This window comes from Staurois parvus, unplaced genomic scaffold (assembly GCF_062004578.1).
Source record: "Staurois parvus isolate SC_StPar_1 unplaced genomic scaffold, SC_StPar_1.0 ptg000282l, whole genome shotgun sequence".
Classification (NCBI taxonomy): Eukaryota; Metazoa; Chordata; class Amphibia; order Anura; family Ranidae; genus Staurois; species Staurois parvus.
Genome location: NW_028318078.1, coordinates 13386235 through 13410542, shown reverse-complemented (window position 1 = coordinate 13410542; position 24308 = coordinate 13386235). Strand labels below are relative to the sequence as shown.

Sequence of the window (24308 nt, the reverse complement as noted above, 5' to 3'; positions counted from 1 at the left end):
CCATGCGAATGGTCTGGCAAGGTTTGAATTTGGGTTGGTGGCGATAAATTATTGTGCATTTAAAATGCTTTGATCCACAATCAATGCATACAGATATTCCATGAAAAACAGCTCCAAAAATCAAGAGTAGTTAAGTTTGCTGTTTCCACCTGAATTGCGGGTTGGGCAGTGAATAGGGAAAGTACGGGTGCTGATTCTGCGAACACTGAGGTTTTGTGTGCAATGTATCAAGTGACAGTGACCTACTAACACTGAAATTGCTGGGGGAGAAGGGGGGGGTAAGCGTAGGGGCTAAATGCAGGTGCTGGCAGGTGCCGGGGCTGATCCCGCTAACGCTGCATTTTTGGGGACACTATACTAATGTGAATGCTGGTATAGTGCTGATCTGATCAAAGATATTGATCCATTCAGACACTAAACTAGCAATGGAGTTTATTGTGTATTAGCGTGTTTCTGGCAATCAAGGGGTTAAATGTGATTGCTGGTGTACTGATGGGCATCTGACGCTATCTGGGAGGGGTGAGAAAAACCACGGGAGCGCAAATAATGTATGTATATGTGATTTTGTATACCCGTGCCACCCTGTAGCAGTATTTCTGCTATAGGGCGGTCAGGAAGCAGTTACACAAGTATTACGGTGCTATGTTACTTTAACTGAATTGTATGTCCTTTTTTCCCCCCCACGAATTGAGCTTTATTTTGGTAGTATTTGATCGCCTGTGCGGTTTTTATTTTTTTGCGCTATAAAAAAAAAAGGAGATAAAAAACAATATTTTGGACATTTTGCTATTAAATATGTCCAGTAAAAAAATTTTTAAAAACCAAATTTCGTCATAAATGTATTCTGCGACATGTCTTTGCTAAAAAAAAAAATCCCAATATGTGTAAATTAATTGGTTTACGTGAAAGTTATAGCGTTTACAAATTGCAGTATAGATCCTGGAATTTTTTCATTTTTCTACTAATAATGGCCGCGATCAGCGACTTATGGTGGCGATTAGTGACTTATAGCGGGACTGCGGCGTGCATTCTGACACTGGGGGGTGGGGGGGGCTGACTTGGTGTCACTGACATCCCCAGTGACACCAGTATAGTGATCAGTGCAAAGAAAAAGCACTGACACTGTACTAATGGCACTGGGGAGGAATGGGTTAACATTTGGGGGCAATCAAAGGGTTAACTGTGTGTAGGGAGTGTTTTACTAGGGGGTGGGGGTGTGTGTTTCACTGTAAAGCGCACTGATTGGGATTGTAAACAGTGCAGCCCTCCTCCCTGTCGGCGTTTGCCGGTAATCACCGGGCACCAGCAGGTAATCACCAGCTGGGACCCTGTGATTGACACCTGGAGCCGCAATCGGCGGCGCGGGTAGGGCGGTTGCATGCCCCCTACCGGGAACTGCAATAACATGTGTATATACGTGATTTTATGTGGCGGGCCTAAAATGGTTAAGGGCTTTTGCAGCATCATGGCTTCCATCTCCTCCTCAGTGTCAGGAAACTCACAGGAGCTTTCAACTTTCAGAGCCCTGCTGTGATCCACCTATCCGCTCCAGAGAGGGGAACAACCTGTAACCCAGGATTCCTTACCCACATATCCCTTAAAGGGGATCTCTGACACCCCGGATCCATCTTCACCACACGAGGGCGCTTCATCTTTACTATCTCCAGTTCCAGTCCATATTCTGACCAGAGAGAGGGGGGATCTTCAGGATTTTTACACACCGCGTATTTTTAATACGCATCTGGTTAGTGCGCATTTATACCATATGCACTGGGAACGCAGGGAGCACCATTACAGGACTTTATTTTGCTTGCAATTAATGATCGTTTATTATTTTTACTGGTACTTTTCATTTGACTATTAGCGCTGCATTTTATATTTTATGCTATTCTCACAAGGTTTTATGTGGTTTCCTTGAATGTTCAGCTGCTTGTATTTTTAGAGCGCTCACTGTACCATTTTATTTTTACGTATTTAAAATAAAGATCTTTTCGTTGCTTGTACTTCCAAGTTATAATGTGCACATGCGCTGTAGGTTTTCTCAAACTGTTTCTGATTGATTCCTCTACTGCAAAATGAGCCCACTAACGTTTTGAAAGTTGAACTATCGAGTGTATCATTTTTCTCATTATATTCTAACCATGTATGGCCACCATTGGTCTTGTGAAAAGCTGCTACAGTCCCCTCAACTGTGGACAATTTTTTCAGTACAACTAACCACTCCCTGACATGCCAAAGTTGCAGCCCGCTCATTAGGTACACCTGCCTTGTTAGAAAAATGTGGGCTGCCATTGCTGATCTGGCTGGGTGTGGCTTCCATACCTTTTGATTCTTAAACCCAGAATAAGCATGCAGCAAATGAAGGAGAGACGTCAGAATTTCTCTCGACTTGTGCTATGTCAGTGACTCTGAGAGTATTAAAGCAAAAGCATTAGCATAAGAGCCAGGGACCAGAATATTTTCAGGAGAGGTAAGCAGTGCAAGTCTACATAATTCTCTCAGTACAGGATTCTTTGGAATAGAATTTTGGCAATCAAGCAAACTGAAAATTCCAATTGCTGGAATACTTTCAATGGAAACAAAAATGTGCAATCTGAATGTAAATTAGGTTATAATCAACACTTGATCAGATGCTAAATTTGTAATAGTAATAATAATATACAGCAGTACAATGACAAGGTTTACCTGTGACTTCTATTTCTCCTAGTGCAGAATTGCAGTATCAGAGTTTTTTTTAGTTCTTTAAAGCATGCAAAAGTTAGTGCTACTTCTGGGGAAAGGGGTTACATAGTTAGTCTGGCTGAAAAAAGACAAAAGTCCATCCAGTTAAAAAAAAAAAAATGTAATTAAAATCCTACACCCACAGTTGATCCAGAGGAAGGCAAAAAACCCAGCAAAGCACGATCCAGTTTGTTCCTTCCTGATCCCCTAAAAAGCAATCGGATATTCCCTGGATCAACTTTACCTATAAATGTTAGTAACCAGTTATATTATCCAAGAAAAAATTCAGGCCTTTTTTTTAAAAGCAATCCACTGAGCTGGTCAGAACCAACTGTTCAAGGCATCTATTCCACATTTTCTCAGCTCTTACTGTGAAGAAACCTTTCTGTGTAGAGTGAAGAATACCCCCTTGTCCTCTGTGATGACCTCAGGGTGAATAACTCTACACCGAGTTCACTATATGGACCACTGATGTATTTATACATGTTGATCATATTCCCCCCTTAATCTCATCTTCTCAAGAGAGAACATATTCAGTTCCTCTAATCTTTCTTCAGAGCTGAGCTCCTCCATGCCTCTTGTCAGTTTGGTTGCCCTTCTCTGTACTTTCTCTAGTTCCCCAATGTTCTTTTTGTTAATTGGTGCCCAAAACTGAACTGCATATTCCAGATGAGGTCTTACTAATGATTTGTACAGGGATAAAATGATATCTCTCACTCTCTCTGGAGTCTATACCTTTTTTAATACAAGAGAGGATTTTGCTCGCTTTATAACCCACAGCTTGGCATTGCATGACATTATTAAGCTTGTGATCTACCAGAACTCCCAGATCCTTCTCCACCATTGATTCCCCCAGTTGTACTCCCCCTAGTATGTATGATGCATGCATATTCTTAGCCCCCAAGTGCATAACCTTACATTTATCACATTAAACCTCATTTGCCACATAGTTGACCAATTAAACAGTGCATTGAGTTTGGCTTGTAAATTGGAGACATCCTGTAAAGACGTTATTCCACTGTACAGGTTGGTGTCATCTGCAAAGACTGAAATGGGATTTTTAATCTCAGACCCTATATTGTTTATCAATATATTAAAAAGTAAGGGTCCCAACACTGAACCTTGGGGTACATCACTGACAACCCTAGACCATTCAGAGTATGAATCATTAATCACTGCTCTCTGAATACAGTCTTTTAGACAGTTTTCTATCCATTTACATATGGATTTTTCCAAGCCTGTAGACTTTACCTTACACATGAGAAGTTTGTGGGGAACCGTGTCAAAAGCTTTTGCAAAATCCAAGTATACCACGTCCACCGCCACCCCTCTGTCCAAGGTTTTGCTCACCTCCTAATAAAAAGAAATCAGATTTGTTTGTCAGCTTCTGTCTTTCATGAATCCATGCTGTCTGTTGCGTAAAATATTTTTTTCCAGCAAGAACTCATCTATGTGTTCTTTTATTAAACTCTCCAGTATCTTCCCAACTATAGAAGTTAAACTAACAGGTCTATAATTACTTAGTAATGATTTTGACCCTTTTTTAAATATTGGCACCACATTGGCCTTATGCCAATCCAGTAGTGCTATACCAGTCATTAAAGAGTCCCTAAAAATTAGAAACCATGGATTTGAAATTACAGAGCTCAATTCTTTAAGGACCTGTGGGTGTATGCCATTTGTATACACAGAGCTAAAGAAGGTATTTAATAAATTTGCCTTCTCTTTGTCCCCAGTCACCCACTCTAGATTATTTTGTAAAGAGCCTACATGCTTGGACCACACTGGACCTTTTCACTATTAATATATTTGAAGACTTTTTTGGGGTTTGTCCTGCTATCTTTTGCAATCTGTTGCTCGTTTTCAATTTTTGCGGCCTTTATTTACTTTTTGCATATTCTTTGTAATGTTTAAATGATAGTGTTCCTTCATTTTTATATTTAATAAAAACTCTTCTTATTATCTATAGCTTTTTTAACTTTGGCCACAAGCCACATAGGTTTGATTTTTAACCTTTTAAACTTGTTGCCCATGGGAATATATTTACAGTGTGTTCACATACAGTCTTTTTGAAGGGTCACATTAACCCCATTAATTGATAGATTTTTTTCTGTGGGAATGCTGGACGTTGGTTGTGAGTTTAAAATATTACTCTGACTATATCAATTTCATTTAAAATACCGTAATGTATTTTCTTATCTACTTAAAGCGGAACTTCATTAAAGAAAAAAAATTTTCTCCTGTGCAGTGGTGCTGTGCCCGCACTGCATGGGTTAACTGATTGTTTGGTGTAGGGGTGCACTGAAAGGCTATACTTACCTGGTCTTTTGATGATCTGGAAAACCACACTCCCCCATGTCCAGCGGTGAACTGTTCCTACTGTTCTCATGTCCAGAGCTGGTCTATGGGTGTGATGACATCAGGAACAATCCATTCACCGCTGAGTGAACTATTGGCGCTTTATAAATACTGTATAATAATTCACAAGACCACTAGCGTGCGAGGGGGGGGGGGGGGGCGGCAGGAGTGGTGGGGACCGGTCTTGTGCTCAGAGTATCAGCAGATTAGGTAAGAATATCTCTGCTCTGAAATTCCCTAGACAAAAACTATCAGTTAACCCATGTAGTGCAGGCACAGTCCCGCTGCATGGGAGAAAAACATTTTTGCCCGGAATTCTTTTTTTTTTTTTTTTTTATAAAAAGGTTATTTTAGAATTTTACAAATGAACCATGTACAAACAAAGGTAAACGGTCAGAATTCTTCTTTAAGGGCCAGTTCACACCATAGAAATGCGTCTCTACATGCGTGTTTTAATGCAGTTTTGATGCGTTTTTATGCATTCTGGTGTGTTTTTGATGCATTCCAGATGCTTTTTTTTCTCCTCATTTTTTGGGGTCATTTGGAGTCCAGTGCATTTTTTATGTATTTTACCACATTCCAGTACAGTTCTGTGCTGGAATAATGCAGCATGTTCTACTTTTTTTTTTTTTTTTTTTTTCCTGGAATTGGAATGCACTGGAACTGAAAGCGTTGGTGTGAACCATGCCATTGACAACCATGTAACCTACTTTCTGTGCGTTTTGGATGCAGAAGCAAACTCACTGGAATGCATGCAGTGTGAACCAGCCCCAAATGTTAACATTTTATTTATTTCTTGCAGCTCTGCATATTATTTTACCATACATCAAATGCAAGATGGTTACGTTACATGTTTACTAAGAGCTGTCGACCTTTTAAATATTGTAAATTAACAAAATGGTAATAAACAACTTTGGTGAAAGATTGCCATGGTGTACATGTAATTGTACAAAGCATTACAAAGTGGCAGTATGCACATGTCTAAGATGCGTCTGCAGTTTTTATGTAACAAGTAGCAAATTTAAAAAGCCTGCAGGAACATATGCTAGTCAGTGATCACATTTTCATTTTCGCTCCTTGTTTTTTTTGTTGTAAATGTCTAATATTTATTTTCTAGTTGTATATATGTATTGGAAGTAATCTAGTTTTTTTGGTTTTCTTGTTTAATACAGAAGCTGATTCCAGCCTGGAGGAGGCAGAGTTTAACTGGGAGGAGTACCTAGAGGAGACAGGAAGCTCAACAGCTCCTCACAGCTTTTTCAAACATGTGAGTCAGCTATACAGATATGACAAATCTCAGAGCTGCACGCTCGGTCTGTCCTTATTACCCCAGATGTGAGGGACATACGGGTTCACATTCTTAACAAATATTTTATATTATGCAGTGAAAATTATGACAAAATGCATATTTGTTAAGATACTTAAAAATATTGTTTGTAGGCTGTTTTTGGCATTAAGACGGCTTCACAAAAGAGAAACTGTTTTAAGTAGCTTGTAAAGGTTATACCTAAGAGAGCAAGTATACTTAAAATGATTGCAAAGGCTGAAGGTTTTACTGTCATGCATTCTATGCATGAAGATAAAAAAAACAATTGCATGTCAGTAAAACAAAAACCTTCTGTGTGCTGCTCCCCCCACAGCCCCCCCCCCCCCCCATTACTTATCTGAGTCCAATCTCGATCAAACGCTGTGCATGGGAGCCTTGGCTCTCCTGGGTCTCTTTCCTCATTGGCTGAGACACAGCAGCACTGCTGTCAATTACAGCCAGTGAGGAGCGAGTGGGGGGCATGGCTGAGCCGTGCTCTGTGTGTTTTATAGAGACACAGAGTGGGGCTTGGGAGTGAGCACGTACAGGTGCCTTCAGAGCAAATGGCTTGCTCTGGGGGCACTCAGCTGGCAGAGGGGTCAGGAACGCCAGCAGGGGGACATGAGAAGAGGAGGATCAGGGCTGCTCTGTGCAAAACCATTTCATAGAGCAGGTAAGTATAACATATTTGTTTATAATATAAATAAATAACGAGCCGTTAATATCAATTTAAAGCATAACTATTTGCAAGCAATTAAAACATAGCTGGAAGACATATGGCTACTGGTTTAGCTGCCAAATGATGTGTAGTTCTGCAGAGCCAGGTTTGTAATTTCCACAATGCAAAAGCCAGAGCAAAGACAAGTGAAGTTCCTGATTTATAGACCCTTTCAAGTCTCAAAAAATAAATAAATACAACAGTTTCTTGCAATACAAGGCATTATAGTTATCACTCCTATATCCTACCTGTCCTACCCTCCTCCAGCCTCTTTCAGTCGCTTTGGCTCTGGACAATTCTTGGTGTGTCGGATATCTGTTTCTCCTGCTGTGTGTTGTAATTCCATCTTATGGGCCCAGCATCACTGTGGTTTCATAGGGAGCAGAGGAAGGATCCACAGCAGGTGACATACAGTCAGGTCCATAAATATTGGGACATCAACACAATTCTAACATTTTTGGCTTTATACACCACCACAATGGATTTGAAACAAAACGAACAAGATGTGCTTTAACTGCAGACTGTCAGCTTTAATTTGAGGGTATTTACATCCAAATCAGGTGAACGGTGTAGGAATTACAACAGTTTGCATATGTGCCTCCCACTTGTTAAGGGACCAAAAGTAATGGGACAATTGGTTTCTCAGCTGTTCCATGGCCTGGTGTGTGTTATTCCCTCATTATCCCAATTACAATGAGCAGATAAAAGGTCCAGAGTTCATTTCAAGTGTGCTATTTGCAGTTGGAATCTGTTACTGTCAACTCTCAAGATGAGATCCAAAGAGCTGTCACTATCAGTGAAGAAAGCCATCATTAGACTGAAAAACAAAACAAACCCATCAGAGAGATAGCAAAAACATTAGGCGTGGCCATAACAACTGTTTGGAGCATTCTTAAAAAGAAGGAACGCACCGGTGAGCTCAGCAACACCAAAAGACCCGGAAGACCACGGAAAACAACTGTGGTGGATGACCGAAGAATTCTTTCCCTGGTGAAGAAAACACCCTTCACAACAGTTGGCCAGATCAAGAACACTCTCCAGGAGGTAGGTGTATGTGTGTCAAAGTCAACAATCAAGAGAAGACTTCACCAGAGTGAATACAGAGGGTTCACCACAAGATGTAAACCATTGGTGAGCCTCAAAAACAGGAAGGCTAGATTAGAGTTTGCCAAACGACATCTAAAAAAGCCTTCACAGTTCTGGAACAACATCCTATGGACAGATGAGACCAAGATCAACTTGTACCAGAGTGATGGGAAGAGAAGAGTATGGAAAAGGAAAGGAACTGCTCATGATCCTAAGCATACCACCTCATCAGTGAAGCATGGTGGTGGTAGTGTCATGGCGTGGGCATGTATGGCTGCCAATGGAACTGGTTCTCTTGTATTTATTGATGATGTGACTGCTGACAAAAGCAGCAGGATGAATTCTGAAGTGTTTCGGGCAATATTATCTGCTCATATTCAGCCAAATGCTTCAGAACTCATTGGATGCCGCTTCACAGTGCAGATGGACAATGACCCAAAGCATACTGCAAAAGCAACCAAAGAGTTTTTTAAGGGAAAGAAGTGGAATGTTATGCAATGGCCAAGTCAATCACCTGACCTGAATCCGATTGAGCATGCATTTCGCTTGCTGAAGACAAAACTGAAGGGAAAATGCCCCAAGAACAAGCAGGAACTGAAGACCGTTGCAGTAGAGGCCTGGCAGAACATCACCAGGGATGAAACCCAGCGTCTGGTGATGTCTATGCGTTCCAGACTTCAGGCTGTAATTGACTGCAAAGGATTTGCAACCAAGTATTAAAAAGTGAAAGTTTGATTTATGATTATTATTATGTCCCATTACTTTTGGTCCCTTAACAAGTGGGAGGCACATATGCAAACTGTTGTAATTCCTACACCGTTCACCTGATTTAGATGTAAATACCCTCAAATTAAAGCGGACAGTCTGCAGTTAAAGCACATCTTGTTCGTTTCATTTCAAATCCATTGTGGTGGTGTATAGAGCCAAAAATGTTAGAATTGTGTCGATGTCCCAATATTTATGGACCTGACTGTATATACAGTGAAGGAAATAAGTATTTGAACCCCTGCTGATTTTGAATGTTTGCCCACTCACGAAGAAATTGTCTAAAAATCGAATGGTAGGTGTATTGTAACAATGAGAGACAGAATAGCAACAATTCAAAAGAAATGCATGTCTAACAAATTATGCACTGATTTGCATGTTCATGAGGGAAATAAGTATTTGATCCCCTTCACAAAATATGACTTAGTACTTGGTTTCAAATCCCTTGTTGGCAATCAGAGGTCAGACGTTTCCTGTAGTTGGCCACCAGGTTTGCACACATCTCCGGAGGGATTTTGGCCCACTCCTCTTGGCAGATCCTCTCCAAGTCATTAAGGTTTGGTAGCTGACATTTGGCAACTGGAACTTTCAGCTCCCTTCACAGATTTTCAATTGGATTAAGGTCTGGAGACTGGCTAAGCCACTCCAGGACCTTAATGTGCTTCTTCTTGAGCCACTCCTTTGTTGCCTTGGCTGTGTGTTTTGGGTCATTGTCATGCTGGAACACCCATCCACGACCCAATTTCAATGCCCTGGCTGAGGGAAGAAGGTTCTCACCCAAGATTTGATGATACATTGCCCCGTCCATCGTCACTTTGATGTGGTGCAGTTGTCCTGTCAGCTTAGCAGAAAAACACCCCCAAAGCAGAATGTTTCCGCCACCATGTTTGACAGTTGGGATGGTGTTCTTGGGGTCATAGGCAGCATTCCTCCTCCAAAATGGCAAGTTGATGCCAAAGAGCTTGATTTTGGACTCATCTGACCACAACACTTTCAACCAGTCCTCCTCTGCATCATTCAGATGTTCAGTGGCAAACTTCAGACAGGCCTGGACATGTGCTTTCTTGAGCAGAGGGACCTTGTGGGCACTGCAGGATTTCAATCCTTGTCGGTGTTGTGTGTTACCAATTGTTTTCTTGGTGACTGTGGTCCCAGCTGCCTGGAGATCATTGACAAGATCCTCACGTGTAGTTCTGGGATGATTCCTCACTGTTCTAAGGATCATTGACACTCTAAGAGGTGAGATCTTGCATGGTGCACTAGACCTAGGGAGACTGACAGTTGTTTTGTGTTTCTTCCATTTGCAAATGATTGTACCAACTATTGTCACCTTCTCACCAAACCGCTTGGTGATAGTTTGGTAGACCAGTCCAGCCTTGTGTAGATCTAGAATCCTGTCCCTGACATCGTTGGACAGCTCTTTGGTCTTTGCCATGGTGGAGAGTTTGGAATCTGACTGATTGCTCCTGTGGACAGGTGTCTTTTATACAGGAAACAAAATGAGATTAGCAGCACTCCCTTTAAGAGATTTCTTCTAATCTCAGTTTGTTACCTGTATGAAAGACACCTGGTAGCCAGAAATTTTGCTGAATGATAGGGGATCAAATACTTATTTCCCTCATGAACATGCAAATTGGTGCATAATTTGTTAGACATGCATTTCTTTTGAATTTTGTGTTGTTGTTCTGCCTCTCAGTGTTACAATACACCTACCATTTGATTTTTAGACTGATCATTTCTTTGTGAGTGGGCAATCATTCAAAATCAGCAGGGGATCAAATACTTATTTCCTTCACTGTATCAGACACTCCTGGATGTGTTGAATGCCAATGTGTCTGATAGAGGCTGCAGCATCAGGGTGGAGAGAAAGTAGGCAGTACAGGTCACCAGTGAGGTGAGTATACCTCCTCTTCTATTTCCAGGAACTGGCATTTTAATTACAGATCTGATTGGGTGTTTTAAGTACATAATCTACACTATTCAGCAGTTCAGCTGTGGTACCCCTCTACCTCCAGCCTCCTGTTTGGACAGTAAAAAGGTATCATCACCTCTGTCCAGTGAACTAGGAGTTGAACCAAGAAGCCATACTGAGTAATCATGCTGACCAGCAGAGGTCTGAGTATCACATGGCTAGTCAAAGTTACAGCTTAAACCAATTTGCAGCTTAAACCAAAGACCTGTGTGTAATTACTTGCTTGCTTGGTGTTCCTTTTTAAAAATTTGTACTAGCGGTATTAAAAATGAAAACAATGCAGAAACTTGACAGCACTGCTGAAAATCAGTTTGTGTATGTATGATAAATAAATGAATGTAATGATGTGTGTAAACCTATACTCTATACAGGATATGTGTGGAATGTATAAGATTTGGGCCAGGACAGTGTAAAATGTTTAATGTAATTTCACGTATTAAACATTTTTAAAATAAACTTTCTTATTTTTTACGTATTTTTGGGGTTCAGTAAAATAGAACGTGCTGAAAGCTTTAAAATAAATAAAATCAGTGCTGCGCTGCTAATACAATATAAGATAGATAAAACATGAGAGTAATGAAGTGAAATAAAGCATAACTATATAATAAACAAAACATAAGCATAAAGTGTCCATAAAAGCAAGTCCATTAATGGGAGATCAACAGTAGTGGTTCAATAATAATTCTTCACAACTTATTGTGCTTCTTCATGTGCTCAGAAACCGACACCATTAGATGAAGTGCCATGAAACATGCAGACTGTGTCACCTCAGTGCTCACAGAACTCTCACCTCAGAGCAATTGAATTGCGCGTTGTAATACCAAGTAGGCAAACAGTTCTTCACTCTCCCGATCATCAACCATATGAAAGTGTACAGACACCTTTTAAAAACATTAAGCCAAACAGGGACCAGTCCCTTATGGAGGTTGGAGGTTAGAGATCCTCTGAAGTCACGTGGGCGTGATGTAACATATAAGGGCGTGGCCTTGTGCAGACGTGGATCAGGAGTAGCTTGGATCTGGTGACTCTCAATCTTGTTTTATGGCGTTCTTTATTAGCTAATACATGTGAGTGCATTACCTCCTAATAAAAATATATTTGTTTTTACATACTGCACCATCAAAAGTGTCCTTTTTGTTTCCTTTTACTAAGGGTAGAAATCTCTCACCTCCAACCTCCTTAAAGGAACCGGTCCCTGTTTGGCTTGATGTTTTTAGCCACTTGCCCTCCTGAGGATTTACCCCTCTTCCTCACCAGGCCTTGTTTTGCTATTTGACACTGCACTATTTCAACTGGTAATTGTGCAGTCATGCAACACTGCATCCAAATGAAATTTATGTCCTTTTTTCACACAAATAGAGCTTTCTTTCGGTGGTATTTGATCACCTGTGTGCTTTTTATTTTTCGCGCTATGAACAAAAAAAGACTGAAAAGAAACTCAAACTGTCATAAATTTAGGCCAAAATGTATTCTGCCAAAATGTATTCTGCTACATGTTTTTGGTAAAAAACAATCCCAATCAATGTATATTGATTGCTTTGTGTGAAAGTTATAGCATCTACAATCTATGGTATAGATAATGGAATTTACACAGCTTTTATTTTCTGACTGCCTATCACGTTTCTTGAGGTGCTAAAATACCAGGACAGTACACCCTCAAATGACCCCTTTTCGGAAAGTAGAGACCCTAAGCTATCTGCTGAGAGGCATATTGAGTTCATGGAAGGTTTATTTTTTTTTCCACAAGTTTTTGGAAAATTACAAAAACATTTTTTTTTTCTTACACAAAGTTGTCACTTAAATTATATATTGCTCACACAAGCCATGAGTATATGTGGAATTACACCACAAAATACATTCTGCTACTTCTACAGAGTATGGGGATACCACATATATGAGACTTTTTGGGAGCCTAGCCACATACAGGAGGCAATGACCACTTTGAAAGCCTGAAGGTGCGTAACTTCCTCAATTCACTTCCTCACTACCTATCACAGTTTCGGAGGCCTGAAAATTCCAGGATAGCACCAAACCCCTTCAAATGACCCCTTTTTGGAAAGTAGACACCCCAAGGAATTTAAAAAGAGGCATGATGAGTATTTTTCAGATCTAATTTTTTTTCTCACAAGGTTTTGAAATATAAAAAAAGAAAAAGAAAAATGTTTGTTTTCTTTCTTCATTTTATAAAAGCTTGTGGCAACAAGATCTGCAAAATACTCACCATGCTTCTTATCAAATTCCTTGGGGTGTCTACTTTCCAAAAAGGGGTTATTTGGGGGGGTTGATGCTATCCTGCAATTTCAGGGTCTCTGAAACTGTGATAGGTAGGAAATAAAGCCCTTTAAAAGTCTGAAGGTGCTTATTGGATTTTGGGGTCCTGTACTTGGCTAGACTGCCAAAATGTCTCTCATGTGGTATCTCCATACTCGGGAGAAGTAGCAGAATGTATTTTGGGGAGTAATTCCACATATACCCATGGCATGTGTGAGCTATAAATCATTTAACTGACAACTTTGTGTAAAAAAAGCAAAAACTATTTTTTTTTTATTCTTTTTTTTTTTTTTTTTTTTTTTGTCATTTTTCCAAAAACTTGTGGTAAAAAAATAAATTCTTCTATTGACTCAACATGCCTCTCAGAAAATAGTTTGGGGTGTCTACTTTCCAAAAAGGGGTAAAAAAGGGCTCGACGTCCGTGGGCGAAGTGAGCCAGTGGGTGGCCTGAGGTGGACCTAGAGCCAGTGGGGAGGGCTCTAGGGAGACGGGCAGGTCAGCGGGCTGGGTGGTGGAGCAGCAGTCCGCCGTGGGTTTGAGCTGGTTCCTGGTGGTCAGTGAGGACCCAGGGCCAATGGGGAGGGCCCTGGGGAGGCAGGCAGGTCGGCGGGGGATGGAGCGGCGGTCCGGGCCGATGCCCGGCGATCCGGGTCGGCCGCGGCAAAAATCGACGCCGCAGCTTCGGGTGTGCGGTATGCCGCGATTCCCGGAGCTCCGGGAAAAAGGTCCGGTGGCCTTCCCTGGTGGTTGAGCAGGGACCGGAGAGTCGTAGGGGCCCCGCTAGGGTCCGCTGCCACCCAGATTATTATTATTTATTATTATACAGTATTTATAAAGCGCCAATAGTTCGCTCAGCGCTGTACATTACAAAGGGGGACAGAACATGTGACAGAACAATACCAATACAATGCAAAACATGAGGGGATCGAGGGCCCTGCTCTTTCAAGCTTACAATCTAGGAGGGAGGGGATGGTGGCACAGGAGGAGATAGCTGTGGGGGATGGAGTGGTAGGAAGAGTGGAGGAGGTCGGCAAGTTAGCAGGGGGCGGGGTAGGCTTCCCTGAAGAGATGGGTTTTCAGGGTGCGCCTAAAGGAGAGGAGAGTAGGTGATAATCTGATGGGTTGGGGCAGGGAGTTCCAGAGGATGGGTGACACCCTGGAGAAGTCCTGGAGGCGGGCATGGGAAGAGGAGACCAGGGAACTAGAGAGAAGGAGGTCTTGTGAGGAGCGGAGTGTGCGTGCTGGGCGGTACTTGGATATTAGGTCAGTGATGTAGTTCGGGGCAGTATGGTGGACAGCTTTGTACGTCAGCGTTAGGATTTTGAATTTGATCCGTTGCGCAATCGGAAGCCAGTGGAGGGATTGGCAGAGGGGGGTGGCAGAAACGGAGCGGTTGGAAAGGTGAATGAGTCTGGCAGCCGTATTCAGGATGGACTGAAGCGGGGATAGCCAGCGGCGAGGCAGGCCAGTGAGGAGGGAGTTGCAGTAGTCGAGTCGTGATATGATGAGGGAGTGGATGAGCTGTTTAGTGGTTTCTGGAGTTAGGAACGTGCGGATTTTGGCGATGTTGCGGAGGTGGAGTCTGCACGAGTTTGTTAAAGAGTGGACTTGGGGCTGGAAGGATAGGTTGGAGTCCAGAATGACACCAAGTACTCTGGCCTGCGGGGCGGGTTTGATGGTGGCGTTGTTGGACATGATGGAGAAGTCAATGGGGGGTGGTGTCCGGGCTGGAGGGAAGACAAGAAACTCGGTTTTGGAGAGGTTCAGTTTAAGGAAGTGGAGCGACATCCAGTCTGATATGTCGCTCAACAGGTGTGTGATTCGGGCGGAGACCGAGGGGGTGAGGTGGGGGGTTGAGAGATAGATTTGTGTGTCGTCGGCATAGAGGTGGTAGTTGAAGCCGTGAGAGTGTATGAGTTGGCCAAGGGAGGAGGTGTAGATGGAGAAGAGAAGGGGCCCGAGGACAGAGCCTTGAGGGACCCCAACAGAGAGGGGGAGTGAGAGGGAGGTGGTGGCATTATAGGTAACGCTGAAAGAGCGTTGTGACAGGTAGGATGAGAGCCAGGAGAGAGCAGAATCTCTGAGGCCGAGGGAGTGTAGTTTTTTGAGGAGGAGGGGGTGGTCGACTGTGTCAAAGGCCGCAGAGAGGTCAAGGAGTAGGAGCACTGAATAGTGGCCATTAGCTTTGGCGGTTAGCAGGTCGTTGGAGAGTTTGAGTAAGGCAGTTTCGGTGGAGTGTAGGGGACGGAAGCCGGACTGTAGGGGATCGAGGAGGTTGTTGTCGTTGAGGTGAGAGCATAGGCGGGCGTAGACTAGGCGCTCGAGGAGTTTAGATGTAAATGGGAGCAGGGAGATGGGTCTGAGGTTGTTCGGGTCATTGGGGTCCAGGGAGGGCTTTTTAAGTATGGGGGTGATGTGTGCATGTTTCAGAGGGGAAGGGAAAGTGCCGGAGGAGAGGGAGAGATTGAAGATGTGGGTGAGGGAGCGTAGGATGGAGGGGGAGGGAGGTTGTAGGAGTTGTGAGGGGATAGGGTCAAGGGGGCAGGTGGTGAGGCGGGCATCAGAGAGGATCTTGGAGACTTCTTCGATGGTAGTAAGGTCAAAGGTGCGGAGTGTTGGGGGAGCTTCAGTATGAGGAATGTAGGGTGGATGGCAGCGGATTGGGGCTAGGGGCGCAGGAGCTCGCTGCTAGACGTCCGGTCCCGCCGGGCCTGATTCTGCAAACACAGAAGTTTTGTGTGTAATGTATCAAGTTGCCGTGATCTACTGACACTGCACTTGCTGGGGAGAGAAGATGTCATCACTTCCTGTACCTGTGTAACTGTAAACACAGGTAGAGGAAGATCCCTAATAGGACAGGGATCGATCATCCGACTTAGGCCGACCATCACTGGCCTAAATCAGATGATTGATCCCTTGAGGATCAAATCTCGTGTATATATACGTGATTTTGCGCACCCGTGCTGTTACTCTAGATTCATGTCTGCACAAGGCCATGCCCTTATGCGTTACGTCATGCCCACGTGACTTCATCAGCGGATCTCTGACCTCCAACCTCCTCCTTAGAGGGACCAGTCCCTGTTTGGCTTGATGTTTTTAAAAGGTGTCTGTGAAGAACTGTTTGCATACTTGATATTACAAAGTGCAATTCAATTGCTCTGAGGTGAGAGTTCTGTGAGCACTGAGGTGACACCATTTGCATGTTTCATGGCACTTCATCTAATGGTGTCGGTTTCTGAGCACATGAAGAAGCACAATAAGTTGTGAAGAATTATTACTGAACCACTACTGTTAATCTCACATTTATGGACTTGCTTTTATGGACACTTCATGGTTATGTTTTGTTTCCTATTTAGTTATAATTTATTTCACTTCATTACTCTCATGTTTTATCTATCTTATATTGTATTAGCAGCGCAGCATTGATTTTATTCAGTTTATGGTTTTGTTGTGGGAACACAATTGTATGCAAGCAGCATCCCCTTATCACATTATTTTGTTTTTACTTTATTCAGGTAGCGCAGGAGTTTTTTTTTTTTTTTTTTTGTTTAACGCTGAAAGCATTACCATTTTGCGAGGAAGCTTAATGTGCTACTAACGTTAAAATCATTTTTTTCTATTACTCTGCCCCATCCTTCCCTTTGTGAAGGGGAAGAGAGCAGTGACGAAATCCAGCACTGTGCAAGGCTGCATCTGTTCTCCTCTCTCTTACTCTTCATACAGGTTTCAAACAATCAAATGCAGTGAGGAGGAAGTGGAGAGCAGGTCTAAGTCCTGCTGTGTGAGTCTATGGAGTGGGGCTCCATAGACAGACTGCTATGGAGGCACACAGTGTCTGCTCGCTCCCGAGCAAACTAATTGCTATGGGGACACATGAAGAAAAGCTAAGATCGCTGGTGGGGGACCCAAGAAGAGCAGGATCAGTGCTGCTCTGTGTAGTACCAATGCACAGAGCAGGTAAGTATGACATTTGTTATTTTAATTTTAAAAAGTATTAGACTTTAGTAACACTTTTAAGCACCTGTAAAATAGCCTGTCACCCACCAGTAGTCTATAGCTGAAGATCACTGCTTTCTTGAAGATTCTACCTCTCTGCAGTAGTCTGATATGTCCACTGCTTATGTGCATCTACAGTTCTAACCATCTTTCACCACATCATACAGGTTCCATATGAGGGAAATGCAGACTAGCTACGAGGAGAATAAATGTGATTCTTGTGAGCTACTATGGTGTATACTATAAGTGATAATTAATATAGTGAATATATATATATAAAAAAAACAGGTTAACAAATTATCACTGTGTGTTTGGTATAAATGAAAAATAAATACAATGAAATATAAATCAAATGAGCTGGTGTATAAAATAATAAACTATTAAATAAATGAGTGGGTTGCCTACACTATACACATACTCATTCTAGTGTGTCAAAAAAAAAAAAAAAAAAATCAATGGTGTTGCGCTCCACTATCAATAATGATATATAAACATTCATTAATAAAAATATATATATATATATGTATTTTTATTAATGAATGTTTATATATCATCATTGATAGTAGAGCGCGACACCATTGCTTTTTGATTTAGCCACGAGGAGAATTCCAAAACTGTCACTGTTTTTTGATGTGTTGTTTTTTTGCTTGCATAAGTAACCTAAAATAACATTGAATTTTCTACAAGTTTGCTTTAACTTATTGAAGGTGGACTCCAAAATAGCAGAATCTGAAGAAAGTTGACAATTACAGTTGGCACCCTACTATTGGGGCAAAAGAAATGCAGTATTAAAGTGTCTTAACTTTTTTGATATTCATTCACTTTGGGCATACAAAAATATATGCCCATGCAGGGCTGCGTTTACCCACATGGACGAGGATGCACAGGTGTCACACAGGCAGTCCCATGAATGTCTGTTAAGACACAATGGCTGCACAGACACTGCCACTGTATCCCAATTTGACATCCATGTGGGTGCAGGACCCTAAGCGTAGTCAGTGCGAGTTCAGGGACCTGCAGCTGCACCCACACAGATGTCATATTGTGACACAATAGCTGTGTCTGTGCAGCCACTATGTCCCAATAGACATTGATGGGACTGCCTGCCTGGGGATGCAGAAAACACCTGTGCATCCTCATGCAGGTAAACATGGTCTTGCATGGGCATACCCTATTGTATGCATAGTAAGAATGAGACCTGAAAGCTATTGGAGATGTTCCTTTCAATACATTTTTATTTAAATAAATTTGTAAAAGATACATAGGTTACTGGTAAGAGAACAATGTCAAGGCCTTGCAGACCACGGGCAGTAATATGTCACTTATAGAAAGTGTGATGAACAACCAAACATTTGTCATGACAGAGGTACATTGATTGCATTATGACAAAGAAACAATATGAGGAACTAGAGAAAATCCATACGTCTGTATCACAAAATACAAGGGTAGGTGGATGAAGTGGCAAACCTCACTGTTCAAAAGACAAAACCGGAGAAAACATAGGAACAGATCTCAATTTACAGATCATCCCTGCGGGAGAGCCTAGAATAAGAACAACAAAAAGAGAAAGGTTAGAGAAGAGAGAGGGGGAGAGGGACATCGGGAACGCCCGACCTAGGCCTCAGGACCTTAGTGTTTATAACAATGTGCGACTGGCGGGTGACATAGAGGGGTGGGCATATTGGACCCATGGAGTCCATATTTTGAGGAATTTCTCATGTGTATCTAAAAGAATGCTGGAAAGCTTTTCATTGATGAAGAAAAAAATCTAAACGGCGTCTGACTTCCGTGAACGGTATGAACTGCTGTTTCCATGTTTTCACTATGGTTTTTTTTTCCTCCAGCAACACCTAGGTAGCCAGTTTAAATTGGTACTTAGTAAGGCCCTGAGGTTTCACGTGTAGTAAGACATGCCACGGGTTCCTTGGGAAGAGACAGGTGAATGATGAGTGGAGTCGTTTAAGGACTTTTCTCCAGAACCAGGAGAGCATAGAACATGTCCACCAATTGTGGAGAGCGTCTCCCGGAATGGCACATCCCCTGAAGCAGGTACTGGGGGCAGAAAGTGCAGTTGTGCCAGATGGGATGGAACCAGGTACCACCTCATGACTGTTTTTAAGGCTGATTCCATGGTGAGGATATTAATTGAACAGGAAGCCAGTGTGGTCCAAATCTGTGATCAGCAGCCCCTGTCTTTAGTGCTTTTAAGATCTCTTTCCCACTTGGAAACATAAGTGTTAGGGTTTTGGAGATAATTCAACTGTGAATAAAGAGTGGATATGAGTTTAGGGGAAAAAGGCGGCTGATGACAAATATGTTCGAACAGTGACAATTGAGTTGTTGGGTCTCTATCTAGAGCACTGAGGATAACCAGGGTTTAATTTTTAGGAATCAGAAAAGTTCAGTGTGGGGGGTTTGGTATTTATCCCTAATTTCTACCCAGGTGTAGGTAGAACGACCAGTGAGGAAGGAATGGACACAGTGACGTTTGTGGGAGATCCACCAATAAAAGGCACTAGGTGACATAAGGCCTGGCAAAAAAGTGGGTTGCCCAGAAGGGGAAAGTGTGGCAAGTGGGGAGAAATTAGGCCACTGGGGTATTTGGTAGAGTCCCAGACCCATAACAAATGAGACATTAAGGGGCTGGTGATTGCTGGCGTAGATTTAGGATGCCACAGACGCGAGCAAAGGGATACTGGGAGACAAGAAGTCGATTCCAAAGTGACCCATATAGGAGCCTGTTGTGCAGTGTATATGGCGGTCATTGATGCGATTTAGGCTTCTACATAATACTTAGAAATATTAGGAACTCCCAGGCCCCTTTGTTTCCTGTGTATGAGCATGGTGCGTTTAGAGATTCGAGGTCTCTTGTTTGACCAACTATATCTCAGGACACAGTTCTGGAATGACTTAAGGGCATAGGAGGGGATAGAAACAGGGAGGTTGCAGAATAAATATAAGAGCTTTTGAAGGATAGTCATTTTTACGGCGTTTATTCTGCCTATCCATGAAAGATGGTGATGGGACCAAGGCATGCCTTGAGAGAGCGAAACAATGGAATATAGGATTTAGTGAGTCAGATTCCTATACAGTTTAAATGAGCGTTGGATGAGGAGAAATTATAGTTTTGTTTTAATAAAGTGACCTCCACTTCAGGTAGGGAGATATTGAGGGCAGAAGATTTGTCTTCCTTTACTACTAGGCCAGAAATAGTACAGAAACGTGTGAGAATGGAAATAAGGACAGGAAGTGTAGTATGAGGTTGAGTCAGAGTCCGAAGCAAAAAGTCTGTGAACGAGCTGACTTTGAATGACTGTTGGCCAACCTTCACCCCTTTAATGTCCGAATTGGACCTAATAAGGTACCATAAAAGTATAAGGACACCCCTGCCATGTGCCTTTGTAAACTGGAAAAGAAAGATTGCCGAGAAAGATAGCGAACCGAGGCAGAAGGCATGCGGTATAGAGGCCTCAGCCAGGACATAAAGCTGCTGGGAATCCCCACTTATTCAGAACATAATGCATGTACCCCCAGGAAAGGGAATCAAATACTTTATGTACAGTATATCCAGACTGAGGACCATGCCAGGGACACCTGTGTGATGCATTAAATGGATTACTCTATGGGTGTTATCGGGGGCCTGCCTAAAGGGAACAAAGCCCACTTGGTCTTTGTGGATAAGGTTATGTAAAAATGAATTTAGTCTAATAGCAAGGATTTTGGCAAGGATTTTAATATCAACGTTTAATAAGGAAATAGGGTGAAAGTTATGTGGGTCCTGGGAACCCTTTCCAGGTTTTGGTATCATAACTATGTGGGCAGTTGTTGATGATGTGTGTAGGTCATCGTAAGAGCGTAAGTGGTTGAATAAGTTGGCCATGAGGAGCTAAGATGTCAGAAGTTTTTTTGCAATACAAAGCCAAGAAGCCATCAGGTACAGGAATGTTTTGTGTCTTAAGTGTTTTGATGACCGCGAGGACTTCAGGGATGGTTATACAGTGCCTTGAAAAAGTATTCATACCCCTTGACATTTTCCACATTTTGGCATGTTGTAACCAAAAATTAAATGTATTTTATCGGGATTTTATGTGATGGACCAAAACAAAGTGGCACATAATTGTGTAGTGGAAGGAAAATGATAAATGGTTTTCAAAATTTTTTACAAATGAATATCTGAAAAGTGTGGCATGCATTTGTATTCAACCTTCAGAAATCACCTAATTAGTAAATAGAGTCCACCTGTGTGTAATTTCAATCTCAGTATAAATACAGCTGTTCTGTAAAGCCCTCGGAGTCGTGTTAGAGAACATTAGTAAACAAACATCATCATGAAGGCCAAACAAGTCAGGGATAAAGTTGTGGAGAAGTTTAAAGCAGGGTTAGGTTATAAAGAAATATCACAAGCTCTGAACATCTTACGGAGCACTGTTCAATCCATCATCCAAAAATGGAAAGAGTATGACACAACTGCAAACCTTCCAAGACATGGCTCTCCACCTAAACTGACAGGCTGGGCAAGGACAGCATTAATCAGAGAAGCAGCCAAGAGGCTCATGGGAACTCTGGAGGAGCTGCAGAGATCTACGCCTCAGGCGGTAGAATCTGTCCACAGGACAACTATTGTGCACTCCAGAAATCTGGCCTTTATGGAAGAGTGGCAAGAAGAAAGTCATTGAAAGAAAGCCATAAGAAGTACCGTTTTCAGTTTGCTCACTCCACTATGCATCCTTACGCGTTGTTATATTAACTCTTCCGTACTTCCAGTATATTATCTATTATCTGTAGCGCTGTCCTTTTTACTATATTGTACGTTAGATATGTGGTGTGATCATATGAGGACATAGCGGCAGCAGATTGTTTTTCTTTCATTCATTCAGGACCGCGCACAGGTTGATTTTATTATCTGTAGCACTGTCCTATTTGCAATATTGTATGTGCCACTTTGTGTTGGTCTATCACATAAAATCCCAATAAAATATATTTACGTTTTTTGTTGTAACATGACAAAATGTTGAAAATTTCAGGGGTATGAATACTTTTTCAAGGCACTGTACACCCTGGAAAACAATTTACACTTCACGTGGGTTGTTCTTAACCACTTCCCATCCGGCCCATCCCACCCCCTGCTTGTGCACGCTCCCTCTGTGTGAGGTCCTAATCATGTGATCATTGATTGGGCAATCAGTGATCACATGCACAGTAGCAAGCAAGATGTCATTGACATCATTGCTTACTACTTGTGAAATCTGTGAATGATCACAAAGGTCACATGGTACAAGGCTATTCACAACAACCTTGTACCATGTGACAAGCTGTGACCAATCAAAACTCACACAGTATTTCTCAATGGCTGCAAGAATGCAGCCAGAGAGATGGAGAAATGATTGCTTTAACACCTTTTATGGGTGTAAAAGCAATCTGTATAAAAAAAAAAAAATCTTCATGACCCCTTACAAGTAGTACAGTGTCACTATGGTGACAGTTTCTAAAAAAAACAAACACATAAACAATATAAAAAAAATAAAATAAAAATGTAAAAACATTTTTAGAAAAATTATAATTTTTGGTTATAAACTAATTTGGGGTTTTTTTTTTCTAAAAAGATAATTGGATAAATTTTGGCCAAGGTTTATGAAGAAAGATTATTTATTTGCAAAATTTTATAAGAAAAACATTTTTTTTCAAAATTGTTGGACTTTTACATTTATATAGCAAAAAAAATAAAAATCCCAGTGGTGAATAAATACCACCAAAATTAAAGTTTTATCTATCTCAAAAAAATGCTAAAAAATTGATATGGGTACAGTGTTGCATGACCGCGCAATTGTCATTCAAAGTGTGACAGCGTTGAAAGCTGCAAATTGGCATGGACAGGCAGGGGGTAAAAGTGTCCGGACTTGAAGTGGTTAATTCGTTTTTCCACAGAACTGTTTTTGCAGCATGTTGCTTGCACTGTCTGCCATACAAATATACTTTAGAGGGTGAACGATTTACAGATTTGTGAAAAATTATTGTAAAAGGAAAGATATTCCAAATGACTAAATGTGAAAGGCATGCTTGAAACTTGTTCGGGCCAGTGAATCAGCAACTATATAGAATAAACACCTGAAAATATTTATATTTGATATTGGTGGTAATGTTGCCCACACCATTATTATGGTGAATACCTGTGTTGCTTTATGTTTGCCTCTTTGTTAAATTGCATTGTTGAGAGAGATGTATATTGTTATCTTTATTTAGTTTCTGCAGCTGCTGTTGTTACACTACAATAATTTTTATAGTATTGAATTATGTACATTGTTTTCCTCTTTTGGAACTGCACAGGTGGACACTTCAGTGGAGACTGGCTTGTCCCCAGGAATGAAATTAGAGGTGCCTCTTGGAACACAGCCACAGTCTTACTGGGTTGCTACTATCATCACTACCTGTGGCAAACTTCTGCTGCTCCGGTATGATGGTTGCGGGGAAGATCGTTCTGCGGACTTCTGGTGCGACATTGTGACCTCTGACCTTCATTCCATTGGCTGGGCTGAGCAGAACAAAATGATCCTCAAACCACCAGACCGTAAGATATTTTCTTTTCTTTGTGGAACTTGCTTTAATACAATGTTATTCAGACTGACGATTATTGGATGTTAATTGGTTAAAACAGGAAAGGAGTACCAATGATGTGCAGCAAATAGTAACAGAGTTAAGTTAGAGTAAAACCCAGTTGACCCCTCCCCATTTATTAATGTGTTGCAGGTAAGATTGTTAATAAATATGCCTTTCATTTATTTATGTATTTTTATCAGTTAAGTGCGGTAGCAAGGGTTAAAAAAAATCCTGTGCTTTGCGAATCGAACTGCTGCTGCTGCCACACACCCAGCTTTCCTGGGGTCAAACATACCCTACTGAACACTGCTCTAAATAAATAACATCCCTCTTGCTCCCTCAGCAGAGCTGATGTTTAGAGCAGTGTTAAAGGGGGATATGTTAGCACTCATTTACACTTGTATTTGGCTGGTGGTATAAAATGCATGGCTGAGACACATTTTTACTGCCCCCACTACTCCCTCTTATACTTCAAAGGCAGCGGAAGAGGGAGTACATATGCCATGGTGCTAATATTCATT

General features: G+C 41.8%; 1 protein-coding gene across 1 annotated transcript in view; it reads left to right on the top strand.

Annotated features, from left to right (window-relative positions):
• SFMBT1 (Scm like with four mbt domains 1) overlaps nucleotides 1–24308 on the top strand; it is a 177287-nt gene that overhangs the window by 63634 nt on the left and 89345 nt on the right. The window contains exons 3-4 of the mRNA XM_089681958.1: nucleotides 6252–6346; nucleotides 23518–23758. Coding sequence (XP_089538084.1) covers nucleotides 6252–6346; nucleotides 23518–23758 — 336 coding nt within the window. The remainder of the gene's footprint in view (nucleotides 1–6251; nucleotides 6347–23517; nucleotides 23759–24308) is intronic.